Source organism: Alligator sinensis, unplaced genomic scaffold (assembly GCF_000455745.1).
Source record: "Alligator sinensis unplaced genomic scaffold, ASM45574v1 scaffold29_1, whole genome shotgun sequence".
NCBI classification, from domain to species: domain Eukaryota; kingdom Metazoa; phylum Chordata; order Crocodylia; family Alligatoridae; genus Alligator; species Alligator sinensis.
In genome coordinates this window covers 1,278,877-1,292,160 of record NW_005841933.1, presented here as the reverse complement: position 1 = coordinate 1,292,160, position 13,284 = coordinate 1,278,877, and the positions used below count along the sequence as shown (strand labels likewise).

General features: G+C 43.1%; 1 protein-coding gene across 7 annotated transcripts in view; it reads right to left on the bottom strand.

Annotated features, from left to right (window-relative positions):
- The window catches only part of TBC1D5 (TBC1 domain family member 5), a 519,218-nt gene that overhangs the window by 236,163 nt on the left and 269,771 nt on the right, over positions 1–13,284 (bottom strand). For all 7 annotated transcript variants that reach the window (XM_014517945.2, XM_014517952.2, XM_025198935.1 and 4 more), the window contains one exon: positions 4,593–4,659. In XM_014517945.2, the coding sequence (XP_014373431.1) occupies positions 4,593–4,659 (67 nt within the window). The remainder of the gene's footprint in view (positions 1–4,592; positions 4,660–13,284) is intronic.

Here is a 13,284-nt window from a genome sequence, read left to right as displayed (position 1 = left end):
TGGCCTCTTTAATAAACTTTTCTAAGATCTTCCCCGGGATAGAAGTCAGGCTGACGGGCCTATAGTTAGCTGGATCCACTTTCCTCCCTTTCTTGAAGATAGGCACCACATTGGCCTTCTTCCAGTCTTCGGGCACTACACCAGAGTGCCAAGAGTTTTCAAAGATCCGTGCTAGAGGCTGGGCTATGATGCTCGCCAGCTCCTTGAGTACCTTGGGGTGAAGATTGTCAGGGCCAGCTGACTTGAAGGTATCCAGCTTCTCAAGATGTTCCTTCAGAAGGTCAGCATTAATGGAGGGCAGGGGATCACCCTCACCCGGACTTCCCGGGTGAGGGAAGATGTTCTCTTCTTGTAACAGAAGAGAAGCTCAGTACACACAAATCAATTTCAAAACAGCTGAAACTGGTTTAAGATAAAACTGCCTGAATGTAGTATCAGCCTTAACTGATTTGGGTTAAACTGGTGTATAAAATTTCTGTCCCAGACCTCTTCCTGGTTCAAGTTAAGTCACAGTCCCCCAGCAAGCTTTCCAGCCCTGGGCTGGGCTGTACTGGCTGCTCCAGAGCACGGATAGCCCCACCCCTCTGCTCCCTAGCTGGAGCAGTGAGGGATGGCTGACAAGGAGGAGAGTGGGAAGCAAGTCCAGCTGGGGATGCAGTTCAGTCTATGCAAGGGGGGGGGGGGTGTCCCCCCTCCAGGCAAACCCTGGCTGGGATCTGGGGCCAGGGAGGGGGGGGTTAAACATCCCTTCCCCAGCTCAAACTTAGTGTTGGCTGCAACTGTGGACTATAAATCCCAGAGGCACCTGGAAGCAGGAAGAAGAAGTGATGAGCAATCCTGCACAGTCCTGTTGTAATTCTGGACTGCAAGGCTAGGGACAGACATTACACATAAACCAGTTTAAGTGATCAGAAACTGGTTGAAACCTGTAACAGAACAGATATTCAGTACACATAAACCAGTTAAAAATGGCTGAAACCGGTTTGAGATAAACCTGGTTGAACGTAGTATCAGATTTAATTGATTTGGGTCAAACCAGTTTATGCAATGTCTGTCCCAGATCCCTTGCTGGTTTAAGATACACCAGACACCCCCAGAATCCCAGCATGCTCTCTGGGCCGGGCAGGGCTCTCTGCTCTACAGCAGAGCTGGCCCATCCCCTCTCCTCCCTGGCCAAAGCTCCAGCAGAGACTTGCAGGCACAGAGCATCTGCCCGGCTTCTCCTTGCTAAGCAGGGATAATTACACCCCCCGCCCCTCCCGCTCGCCTTATGCAGACACCTCAGCATTAGCTAGCAGACTTCATGCTGCCTATGGTCCCTGCTGTGGGAGATAACAGGCAGACAGGCTTTTTGGAGCTAATCAGCAGGTAGTATAATGTCCTTCCTTGGAAGAGCTGTTTAAGAAGAGCTCCATTAGTTAATGGAGAGAGGCTTTGTTTTCTTAATGGGTTGATAAACACTGAGTCAGGGGTGATGAACATTCCCTGCTTGGCTGCTTGGGGGGGAGGGTGTGATAATCAGAGCGTCCTGCTAGGGCCCCCCCCCCAGCTCAGTACTGTAGAGGGGAAGGGAGGGCTGCTCTAGCACCCCCCAGCTTCTAGCCTGAGCCACTGCAGGCATGTGCCTGAATTTCTAGGATGCCTGTGTGGTTACACAACTAATTTAGCCTAGCCAAGTTAGACTAACCTACAAAGATTAAATCAATTCAGGCTCAGGCTTTTTATGTCTGTCCTTAGCCCAAATCCCAGAGACCTCAGGGGCAGCAGGAAGAGGAAGTGAACACACAGCCAGTGAGCTGTGCTCTAGCCCCCACCCCCAGCTTCTGGCCTAAGCCACTGCAGGCATGTATTTGCATTTCCTGAATCAAAGGTAAATGTCTGTTCATTTCTGTTTCAGTTTAATCTGTGCAGTTTAGACTACCTTGCAAAGACTGAACTGATTCAGCTTCAAACTTTTTGACTGTCTGTATTTAGCCTTCAGACCAAATGAAGAACGGTGCAAGAAAGTATACCTTATTATCTTTGTCCGAAGAAGTACAGATGTGTTCTCAGCTGCTATATGAAGTTGACTATTTTCATGTTTTAAACTTGGCAAAGGGAATCTGTTGAAATGTTAGTCCTAACAGCTCCATATTTCAGTGTTTTTGAGCTAATGGCAGATATTTTCAGAGAAGAGCGCTCAACTGTTGAAATTCACTTTGCTGGTCTGACTAGGCCCTACTTTGATGACCTCAGCTAGTACTGCAAAGTCCATTTATTTTCAGGGACTTACTTCCCTAAGGAGTTTTGAAGATTCTTTTTTCTTCTTTTTTTTTAATGGAACCTCTGAGTCATTTTGTTAACATTGGCTAATTTTAGTAATTGTTGCTCTTCTTGTTTTAATCTATTATATTTTTATATTGTGTGTGTTCCAGGAATATAAAATCAGCATGCTGTATAAATACTGCATTGTCTAAAGGACTCTGATGATAAGTTTGACTTTACCTACCATACATTAGAATCAATCTCATTACATACAGGCATCTAAATGGGTAAAAGTACAGATTAAAACTATTGGATTTTCCAAGTCAAGAATAAAAAGTAATCAGGTTTGCCAGTGTTAATTTAATAGTGTAACTGGGATTACAGGAAACTATACTTTTACCATTGCTTTCCGTCATCTGAGCTATTAGCTTACACAGTAAGGAGCACTTGAATATTCCCTCCTAATAGTTCTCTGTGCTTCCAAGTACAAACAGCCCGAAACACTTACTACAGCAAGATTCAAGATATGATAAAAATGCTAGCACAAGTTTATTCCATTCCCCAGTTTCTTAACTGGTGCTTCCTGTGTTTATTATAAATTGAGATGTAACACTGTTCTGTTTCCGAAGGATAACTCCAAATTAGATTTTAACAAAGTTTACTATTCTCCTGAGTGATCAGGGACCCTGGTTTTCTCTGCTTAAAAATGGTAAATTCTCCAATTTAAAAAATCTCAAATACTCTGATTAAAACCCCCCAAATCTACATTTTCCCCACAATGTTTTATTGATATATTTACAATTTTAAAGGAATTTGGAAGCCTACCAGTGCCTCAATCATTATAATAAAATACATTCTAAATACCTATATAATTTAGGCATTTGATTTTGGATTTATCATCATAGCAAATCAGAGCTCCCACTACCATCTTCGCTCACCAGGATGCAGGTCCTCTTCCTTCCCCTGCTTCTTTGTGGAACTGAGCAGCCGTGCCCCTGCTGGTACCCCTCACTCTTAACCCATAGGCCCCTGGCCCCTTGCTCCCAGCCCAAGGTTCCCTGGCTCCCAGCCCAAGGTTCCCTGGCATCCCCCAGTCCATGCATGTGCTCCTCATTCCCAACCTGCAGCCCCCTGGCCCTGCCAGCACCCCTCACTTTTGACCCACAATCCCCTGCCCTCTCGGTGCCCCTCACTCCCAAACCACAGCCCCCACAGGACTCCCGGTGTCCCTCACTCCTGACCTGCAGCACTCTACCCACCCCAGCCCTGCAGGAGGGGGCCTCCAGCTGCCTCCACCCAGCCCCGCATGGACTCACAGGATCACTGTGCCCCATAGATCACTGGGACAGCCTCCAGCATGAGGTGCAAACAGTGTGCCTACCTCATGCGGAACCACAGGCAGCAGCTGGGGCATCACACAGTACCCCGCACAATCAGCTGGGGCTTTGGCTGCAGCACAGCAGCAGTGTGAAGCAAATTTCTGTCCTAGCCATGCTGCAGGCAGCAGGAGAAGAGCCAGGGGCTCCAGGCCCCATTCCACGCAGGATGGAACACAATGGTTGTGATGGCTTCAATTCATGCAGACAGTGGTGGAGCGAGTCCAGCCCTGGCGTGGGCTGGAGAGAAGAGGAAGGGAGGCCGGTGGTACCCCCGACCCTGGGTTGGGGCTCCCACCCTGCACTAGGCAGTCTGGCTGCGGCCACCCTTCCCCTCCTGGGGCAGTGTCTCCAGACCGCCCTATCGCTGGCAGCATGGGCACTGGCCCCCAGCACCACTGGCCCAGCCATGCAGTTCCCTGAAGGACCCCTAACTTGTCCCCTTCTCCCACTGGAACACTGCCAGCCTGCAAGGGGAAAGCCGCTGTTTCTCAAAGCTTTCTCTTTTAAAGAGGAAAATCAGCATTTTTTCTCCTTCAAATGAGAAAATCTGCATTTTTCTCCTTCAAATGAGAAAATCTGCATTTTTCTGCAGCTAATGGAAAACCCAGATCCCTGGTGGTCAGCGTCTTTACAGAAAATCACCAAGATTGCACTGGTGAGCTGAGTATTTTTTAGAGCTAATTTATACTTTAGCACTAGTACATTCTTAAAATGTGACCAGGTCAAGATGTGACCCCTTCATGATTCAATATTCTTACCTAGCTTTTCTTCATCTATCAAAATAAGTTCCAAAAATACTTTTAATTATTAATTCATCAGAAAAAATCTCTCATCATTCTACTGAATAGAGTACGCTACAGTAAGTTGTATAGTACTCTTAAATAATCCAGGCCATTTCTTTCACTCTAAGTAGTTGATGATTTCTAACCTATTCAAACAAAGATACTTAAAAATAGTAAGCATGCCCACCTGTAAGAAATAAATGTTCCATTCGAATCTGAGGTATGATGCATCTTTCCATTCTCACTTGATCCTCCTAATAATAATAATAATAAAAAAAAAAGTAGAACTTAGTCATGAAAGAGACACCCTGATATTGAATACTACAGTCAGAGGCACGTGCAAGTGATTTAACCATAAACATCATATTCGTTTCTGGCAATCAGATTAAAAAACAGCAAACAAAAAACTTACCTGGTTCAATTGCATCCTTTCATCCTAAAAGTTATTGGTTGTAATCAGAAATAACCTCAAACACTTACCTGAAGCCAACATACAAGTGGTTTCAGAAGTAAAAGAAGGTAGTGCCTCTCTCACTGCTTCAACAGCATGCCTTTAAAGCAAGGCAGAAAACTGACAAAGAGGAGGGGGTACTTCACAGGAACACAGGTAGGACTAAAAAGAGATCTATCACATCAGAGTCCCAATCTCTGATCCTGAAATCAGTAACTGTTCCTACTGGAAGTGTTTCCAAGATTTCACTTCTCTGATGTTAGAAACCTTCTGAAAATTTCAACCTAAATTTATTCTTGGCCAATTTTTACACACGCTTTTTTTTTGAACAAGTAATTAAATACCCTTTAATTACACTTTTACCCTCCCCGGTGCTTACTTTGATATATTCTAGACAACAATCACATGCCTGCCTTTTGCAAGGGTAAACAAGCCATACTCTTTTTGTCTCTGCTCAAAGGACAGCCTTTGTTCCCCTACTGATAATAGTAGACTAATTCAAACAAATAGGTATAGAGAACTATTTGGGTAGGTCTAATAAAAGATATCAAATTCACCCAAGGAACCTTGTCTGCCTAGGTATAGAGAAGGGCCTTCCTGAACATGTATGGCAAGAATTATACAAGGTAATCCAAACAAGTACGTGTCTTGTACAATGATATTATTATTTTTATCTGCAGAAATAACTTGCCTAACACAACCTATGATTGCACTGGCCTTTTTCACAGCCACATTACATTAGTAACTCTGTCATTCTGTTAATAGTTCCAGGCTTTCACCATTTTCTGCCAACTGACAAACCTTCAGCTTAGCAGATATTCTTGTTATTAGTCTCTGTGTATGGCCTTACACTGCCCATTATTTTCTCTTATTTAACTTGCACCTTTCTCCCCCGAATCAGCACTCCCCCTCATGCCCCCTCCCCACATGCTTCAAGATGGGAATCTGTTTTCTTCACTGGAAAAGGAGCACTCCTGGAGACACGGTGCACATCAGCTGCCCAAATGGCTTCTGCTTTTGTTTTCTCAGCAAACTGAAGGAGTGGAGTCCTGCGTTAAACCTCCCACAGCTGTAGTTACTGACCGAGTACTATAGCTTGTACCTGAAGCTGCAAGCTGCTAGTAGTATCCCAATATCAAGACATGGGGTATGTGGGATGTGGGAAACAATACCTTATTTACAGGATATTATATAAAAAGCTACTTACAGTAAAGAATTAAAGTCTTGCTACTACCCTTTGCAAGGGTCTTGGGCCTAGCCTGGTGTGACAGAGTACATCCTCCTGGAAACACAGGGTACTTCCAGACATTTAAAAAAAGAAAAACAAACAAACAAATCCCACCACATAAATGGCACTTTATTTTAATGTGCCCTCCACCCCCCGCCCACATGCCCAGAAGAGGCAGCACATTACTTCAACCCAGCTCACCCAACATCTGTAAAGATCAGGCTTTTAAAATCTTTTTGAAGCTAATTGAATCAGGTTTAGCTCAAAGTGCCAAAAAAGCACCTGATCTATACAGACATCGCAGAGCTGGGTTGAAGTAACGTACTGCTGCTTCTGGTAAAACATTTTTTTTTTTTTAAAAACATCTGCAAGCAGCCAGTGTGCCCAGGAAGTGTGGCATCACAGGGAGACAGTCTAGCACAGTGGTTCCCAATCCAAATGAGAGTTGCGAGGGCAATGCCAGCAGCGCCACACACGACGGACAAAACATGCTGCATGCTGGGAGCTCCCCCGCCCCTGCCTCTAGGCCGCCACCGCACTCTGCTCCCACTAGTGGGTCATGGCCAGAAAAGGTTGGGAACCACTAGTCTAGCACATCAGGATGCCACACTTCTGGGATGCACTGCGTTTTCAGAAGGACTTACTCCATGTCACACAGTTGGCCATGACTCTGGAAAAAAAATCTTTTTTTCTATATTCTGCATTCCAAAAACAAGGTGCACATTTTATTTGGGGGTATGCTGTATGTGAGAAAATACAGTATTTCATCCCAATTCTATTACTGTGGTTCACAGTTACCACATTCTTCTCATGGGATATTTCTCACTGTCCTTGTATTGACAATGCCTCTTTTGTGCCATCAGCAAATTTTGTTCTCACAAACAGCAGGAAAGTACTAATGTCATTAATGAAAATTATTAAATAAAATTGGTTGCAACACCAAAGAACTCTACTAGTAACCTGCATTCAGTCTGCCACTTCTTCCCATTGTCATTCTCCAACCAGTTACTTTTGCTTATTCTTTGCAACCTCTATACTCATCACCATTTTTTCCAGTTTAACTAATACATTTCCATATAACACCATATCCAGAAGCATTACTGAAGTCCATACAGATGTACTGTGTTTATTTTGATTTAAAAAAAATAAGTTATCAAAGAAAAATATCAGGTTAGTCTGGCTCAATCTTTATTCAGTTGGTCAATTTACACTGAATGGTGTCCAAATTTTGCATTTACCCTCATCCTTCCTTCAAAATTTCTTCTAAAATAGGTTAAAAATCTTTGCTCTTGGATTTTTGATTTCACATGCCAATTTTCTCAGTATTCTAGAACAGAGAGTCTCTGGCTCTTGCAACTTGAGTGCATTATTCCCTATAAGCAGCTCTACTAATTTGTTTTTAGAGGACTTTATAAAGCAGCATCCCTTCTTGGATCAGTGACCATAGGGTAAAAAAAAATCTATCGCCTACCATATCCAAGAATAACTGGGCCCCACCATAATTATAAGAATTATTTATCTCTGGACTGCAGTAGGAAAATCAATACCTTCCACCATGACAGTTACCACTATGTATTCCTCAGTTTCCTTAATGATAGAGATCTCTATCGATATTCAATCCAACCATGAAAGAACAAAGAAAGCCCAACTGGTATCCTAACTGAAACATATCTGAATTTGTCTTCCAAGTGCTTTAATTAAAACCAAATGCTACTTCTTTCAGGTTATGTATATCCCTGTAATATTCAGTTGTGTCCCACACCAGAAGCTCCAGCCCTTCATTTAGTTGATGATTCTTTGGCTTATTACAGAAACATTTAACCACTAACTTCTAAACACTGAAGGGAGAGCAGTGGACATGATACACCTTGACTTTAGCAAGGCTTTTGATACAGTCTCCCACAACATTCTCACAAGCAAACTAAGGAAATATGAGTTGAATGAATGGACTGTAAGGTGGACAGAAAACTGGCTGGATCATCAGGCTCAAAATCAATGGCTTGATGTCTAGTTGGCAGCTGGTATGAAGTGGAGTGCCCCAGGGTTCAGTCCTGCGGACAGTTTTGTTCAACATCATAATCAGCGATCTGGAAGATGGGATGCAATGCACCCTCAGAAAGTTTGCAGATGATATCAAGGTGGGTGGAAGAGTACATATGTTGGATTCAGAGCGACCTAGACAAATTGGAAGACCAGAAAAAAAGAAATCTGATGAAGTTCAAGTAGGATAAGTGCAAAGTGCTTCACTCAGGACGGAACAATCCCATTCACTGGTACAGGCTGGGGACTAACTGGCTAAGCATCAGCTCTGCAGAAAAGGACCTGGTGATTACTGTGGATAAGCTGAATGTGAGCCAACAGCGTGCCCTTGCTGACGAGTCAAATAGTGAGCCTGGATCTGAACAGAAGGGTTGATGTCCAAAGAGGATGGAGCTAGACTGTTCTCAGTGGTGGCAGATGACAGAACAAGGAGCAATGGTCTCAAGTTGCAGCAAGGGAAGTTGAGGTTAGATATAAGGACAAACTCTCTCACTGGGAAGGTAGTAAAGCACTGGAACAAGCTACCCAGAGAAGTTGTGGAATCTCCATCTTTGAGGTTTTTAAAACCCAGGTAGACAAAATCTTGGCTGGGATGATCTAGTGGGGATGGTCCTGCTTTGAGCAGGCGGGTGGACTAGATAGCCTCCCCCAGGTCACTTCCAACCCTAATTTTCTATGATCTTATCCACAATCCCAACAATTGTGCCTCCTGCCATGCCACACATGCATGGCAGGAAATGTGATTGCGGAATCGAGGATCAGATCCCAATTGCACCATACTGTCAGGGCAGGGGGAGCCTGAGACCATGTTCAATTTATGGCATCATGAGAACCTGCCTTGAAGTTAATTATATGCTAAATGTGTAATAATTTTATGTCTTATTCCCTGTTTATCTCACAATTATATTGAAAGTACATGCAGCTGGGTTATTACCATCTAATACTTTTAGTTCTAAGTACAAATCTGGAGTGCTACAGACATTTAGAGCATGTTCAAAAGTAGTTTAGTAAACAATGCAGGAAACGAGAAGTAAAATACTATGAACACTTTGGTTAAGAATTTAGGGTGTGGTTCAAGTGACAGTGTCTGTCTGAAAGCTGCTATAAAATAGGTCCACTCTCACAGGCTGTGTTCTTCAATTCTCCTAGTTGTTATAATTGTTGCTAACTTAGTTGAGAAATGAAACAAGTTGCCATAGGTACAAACAGGGGTCCCATTAGCTTCAAGAAAACAAGACTAAGGATCCACAGAGGGCAAGATTCCTTTACAGGTGAAGAAACCTGGATGAACCTCTTCTTTTATTGTAAAGTGCTTCGCTGAACCTTCCCCCATGTGAAATAAATGTTTTTAATCTGGATGATTTATGTCAGAGATGGGGACTCTACACTCTCCTAGCAGAATTTGATGAGATCCCACAATGCCTTTTTAAAAACTGTAATTAGACTTAGGCCACTGACAGATGTTCACTTAAAGGCATAATGGGATCTAATCCCCAATCTTGTAGGCCATCTACAGGCCTGAGCAGCATAAGCCATGGGTATGCTCTTGCCAGACTTGGCCATTTTCAAGAGGTCTAGGCCTAAGCTGCAGAAATGTGGTTAAGGCAAAAGACCCCAGAAACCTGTATGAGTGACCATAGCGTGACCCTCTGCATATGTAACAACTAGCTTGGTCAGCAAAGCAAGCCATTCATACATTTAATTAGACACAATCAAACAGAGCACAAGGCCTAAAAGGAAAATCTGTAAGAAAGAACCATACATCAAATAATCCAAATACTCTATATCATAGCTTCATCTTAAAATAATAGTAGTAATGAATGTAGCGAAATACACTGAATGTTGTTTTGCTATAACAGATGTATTTTTGTTAGAAAGCTTAGATAAGTTGTAAAAGTGAAGCACCCTTGTCAGACCATAAACTAAGGTGAAAAAAGTAACAGAGTGGTGTGAAGCAACATTCCATAATGGGAAGAGAAAGGAGACAAGGAAGCCTCCCCTCCCTTTTGTTTTCTCAAGGATATAAATCCCAACTAATTGGCACCCTCCAGATCACAACAAATCTAATATACTCAGGTTCTAGAAGTTTCGGGGAAACGCATTTATATAAAACCAATTGGAGATCAGTCACTAGAATATTAAAATCAACCATCTATAAATATTGGGAATAGGCTGGGAGGACATTTGGACTTCTACATTTTGGATTTCAAAATCTGGACTTATCTGGAGCTCAGCAAATGAACTGAAGTCCCCAGGGGAACAGTCAAGCCTGGCCAGCAGACCTGTTGCTTCCCTGGTTCCAAGGCTACGTAAACATTGTCTTTATTGATATAAGTCTTTGCTATTGCGTATCCTAATAAAACTTTCAAGCTGTGACTGAACTGGTCTCGCTCTATCAGCTTCACTCAAAAACAGCTAAAAACAAATGCAACAGTCCCAATAACTGTCTCCAGCTATGCTGCATGCACATCGAAAGACAGAATTTTGAAAGCAGGAATCAGATCCCAATGGTGCCTTGCTTGCCAAGACAAGGGTAGTCTTGGATCAAGACTGGGGGAGAGAAGAAGAGGAAAGAGAGAGCGGGTGGGTGACGATCTCACCACCTCTTCCATCTCCTCCACCCCCAGATCACTTCCTGCCACCCTGATCCCCTCTGCTCCCTAGATTGCTACCCTGCTGCCCAATAGCCCCGTTCACCCACAGATAACTGCCCTGCCACTCTAATCAGCCACAAAGTGACAGGGGCGGGAGGGGTTCCCTCTCCCTGCCTGCTCCCAGTCTCCCTTGCAGTCCATGTTGTAACCACATGCCTGGAGGCAGTCCCCACTGGGCCCTGCAACTGAAGTGGGGGACAGGGAGGCAAGGAGCTGCCAAGTAACTGTGGGGTCTGGCAGGGGTTGGATCCGAGGGCATGGAGGCAGTGTAGGCTGTGGGGAGCCCAGGAGCATGCAGTCAGGGCTCCCACTCCTGCTGCTTTTACTGTTGGGCTAATCAGGGTGGAAGGGTGGTGATCTGGGCACTAATGGACTGATTAGTGGGTGGGGTGGGCAATCCAAGCAGCGTAGAGCATCTTTGGCCTACAGTGTGGCTAGAGAGCTGGTGATCAGGGCAGGCAAGGAGCAGACTTGCAGTTCCTAGTCATACCCCTGCTCAACAGCCCACTTTATGGGGATATGGAATTTGCCCAAACAAATGTAGTCCTTGCTATACACATTTAATATTTCCATCATTCATAGGAATTGCCATGTTAGAACAAAAGCAGTATTTGAGATACTCAGACTGAAGTTTTTGCCTCCAGTACCTGAAATAGCCCTGAATATATGAGAAGTAAAAGGAAATTTTCAAGACAAAAATGTATTTTAAGCTTTACCAAATTTAACATTCATACTTACAAATAATAATCAAAGAACTATGGAGCCAGAAGAGACCTCAAGTGCCATCTGGTCAACCCATTGCATGCATGCAGTAATGCTATTCCTATACTATCCCTATCAAATGGTTATTCAGCCTCCTCTTGAAAAGAAAGCTCTCATGAAGGAAATTCTGCAATTTCCCCGGACAGTGTATTCCACTGCTTTACTGTTCTAATGACAAAGAACTCTTTCTAATCTAAAACCTGCTTTGCTGCAATTTAAAATCACTGCATTCTATCCTACATGCTGTGGTAGGAGAGAACAGTTGTTCTCTATCTTTTTTATGATAGTCTTTCAAATACAATGTTTTCTTGCATAGCATATGCCGTCAGATAGGATGCACACCTTGTTTTGGGGAAAGAAGAATGAAAAAAAGATTTTTCTAGAGTTATGGCTGCATAGATCAGGGACAGAGCTTAATTTTCAGGTCACTCACCTTCCCTTTCCTGCTTAACCAGAAGCTGAAACCTTAGCTGCTGCTGCAGACTGGTCTTCATTGGCAGATCAATAATTTTGAAAAGAGCTAAAAAGCCTGAAATGTTGTGAAATAAGAGAAAAGACACCAGAAGTAGCTAGCAGACTGCAAAATTGCCAGAAGAAAGGTTAGTCTGGTTAGTGGAACATCAAGACCATTAAAAAGGAAAGACTATCACTAACACCTGTGGAGTGAAAACAACAAGCCATTAAGTCAACTGACTCCCTCAGCTGCCTGAACAGAAATGACACTGTGACTGCTAGACAGTTGTTTTTGGAGCAGAAATTCAAACAGGGTGCTTCTGTTCTTAACAGAAAAAAAATAGCTTCCCCACTTGAGACCAACATCCCAATTTTGAAGGACTGATTTTTGGGGGAAAGGTACAAATGATATACAAGAAAATTCAGTATTTGAAGACTATTATCGTCTCCTTCCCCAAGTCTGCTTAACTCCATATCTAGCTCTGTCAACTTTTCCTTACACAAAAAGCATAATAAAGTAGAAGGCTACATGCAGAGATGCAGGACACTGTGAAGCATCTTTTTGTAGTCAGAGATAGTAAGCAGGAATCACATGGCAGCTCATTCTGTTCTGTCTCTTATGACTTCAGTACAGGAGCACAAGTACAAAGAGGGTATATGTATGGCACGTTTAGCACTGCAGACAAAAACTCCAATCTCAAGTACATGCAGGGGAGTGGAGTAGAATATATAAGCAATAAAAAAAGAATTTGTTTTTAATCTCCATGTGGTTCTTCAGGTGCTTCTCTCTCTTTCAGAGAGAGAGAGAGAGAGAGAGAGAACGAGAGAGAGAGTAGCACCTGAAGAACCACATGAAGATTAAAACCAAATTTTTAAGGAACCTAGTCCATCATCACTTTAGATATCAGCATTTTTATTTGAGATACAGTATAGCACAGGAATAATAATGGTAAGGGAGTGGAATCTAATCCTAAACAGCTACTAGTCTATCAATATAGTATTCTGGAGTAGAAAGCTGCTGGATATCCTCCTACCTTTATAACAAAAGGTCTGTGTATTTAGTTCTCACACCTCTGGGAAGTATATTTAATACTGGTAGGTGCTATATGTACACACACACACACACACACACACACGTACGTGAGTATATGGTCATGTATATACACCCACAAGTTAACTATTTTCCTGAATTCTGTGTTGATTATGGAAACCTTCATGGCTGTCAGTTTAGGAATCAGAGATATAAGCAATTCCACTTAGGAAATCCGATTGTGCATTCCCTAGTTTCAAA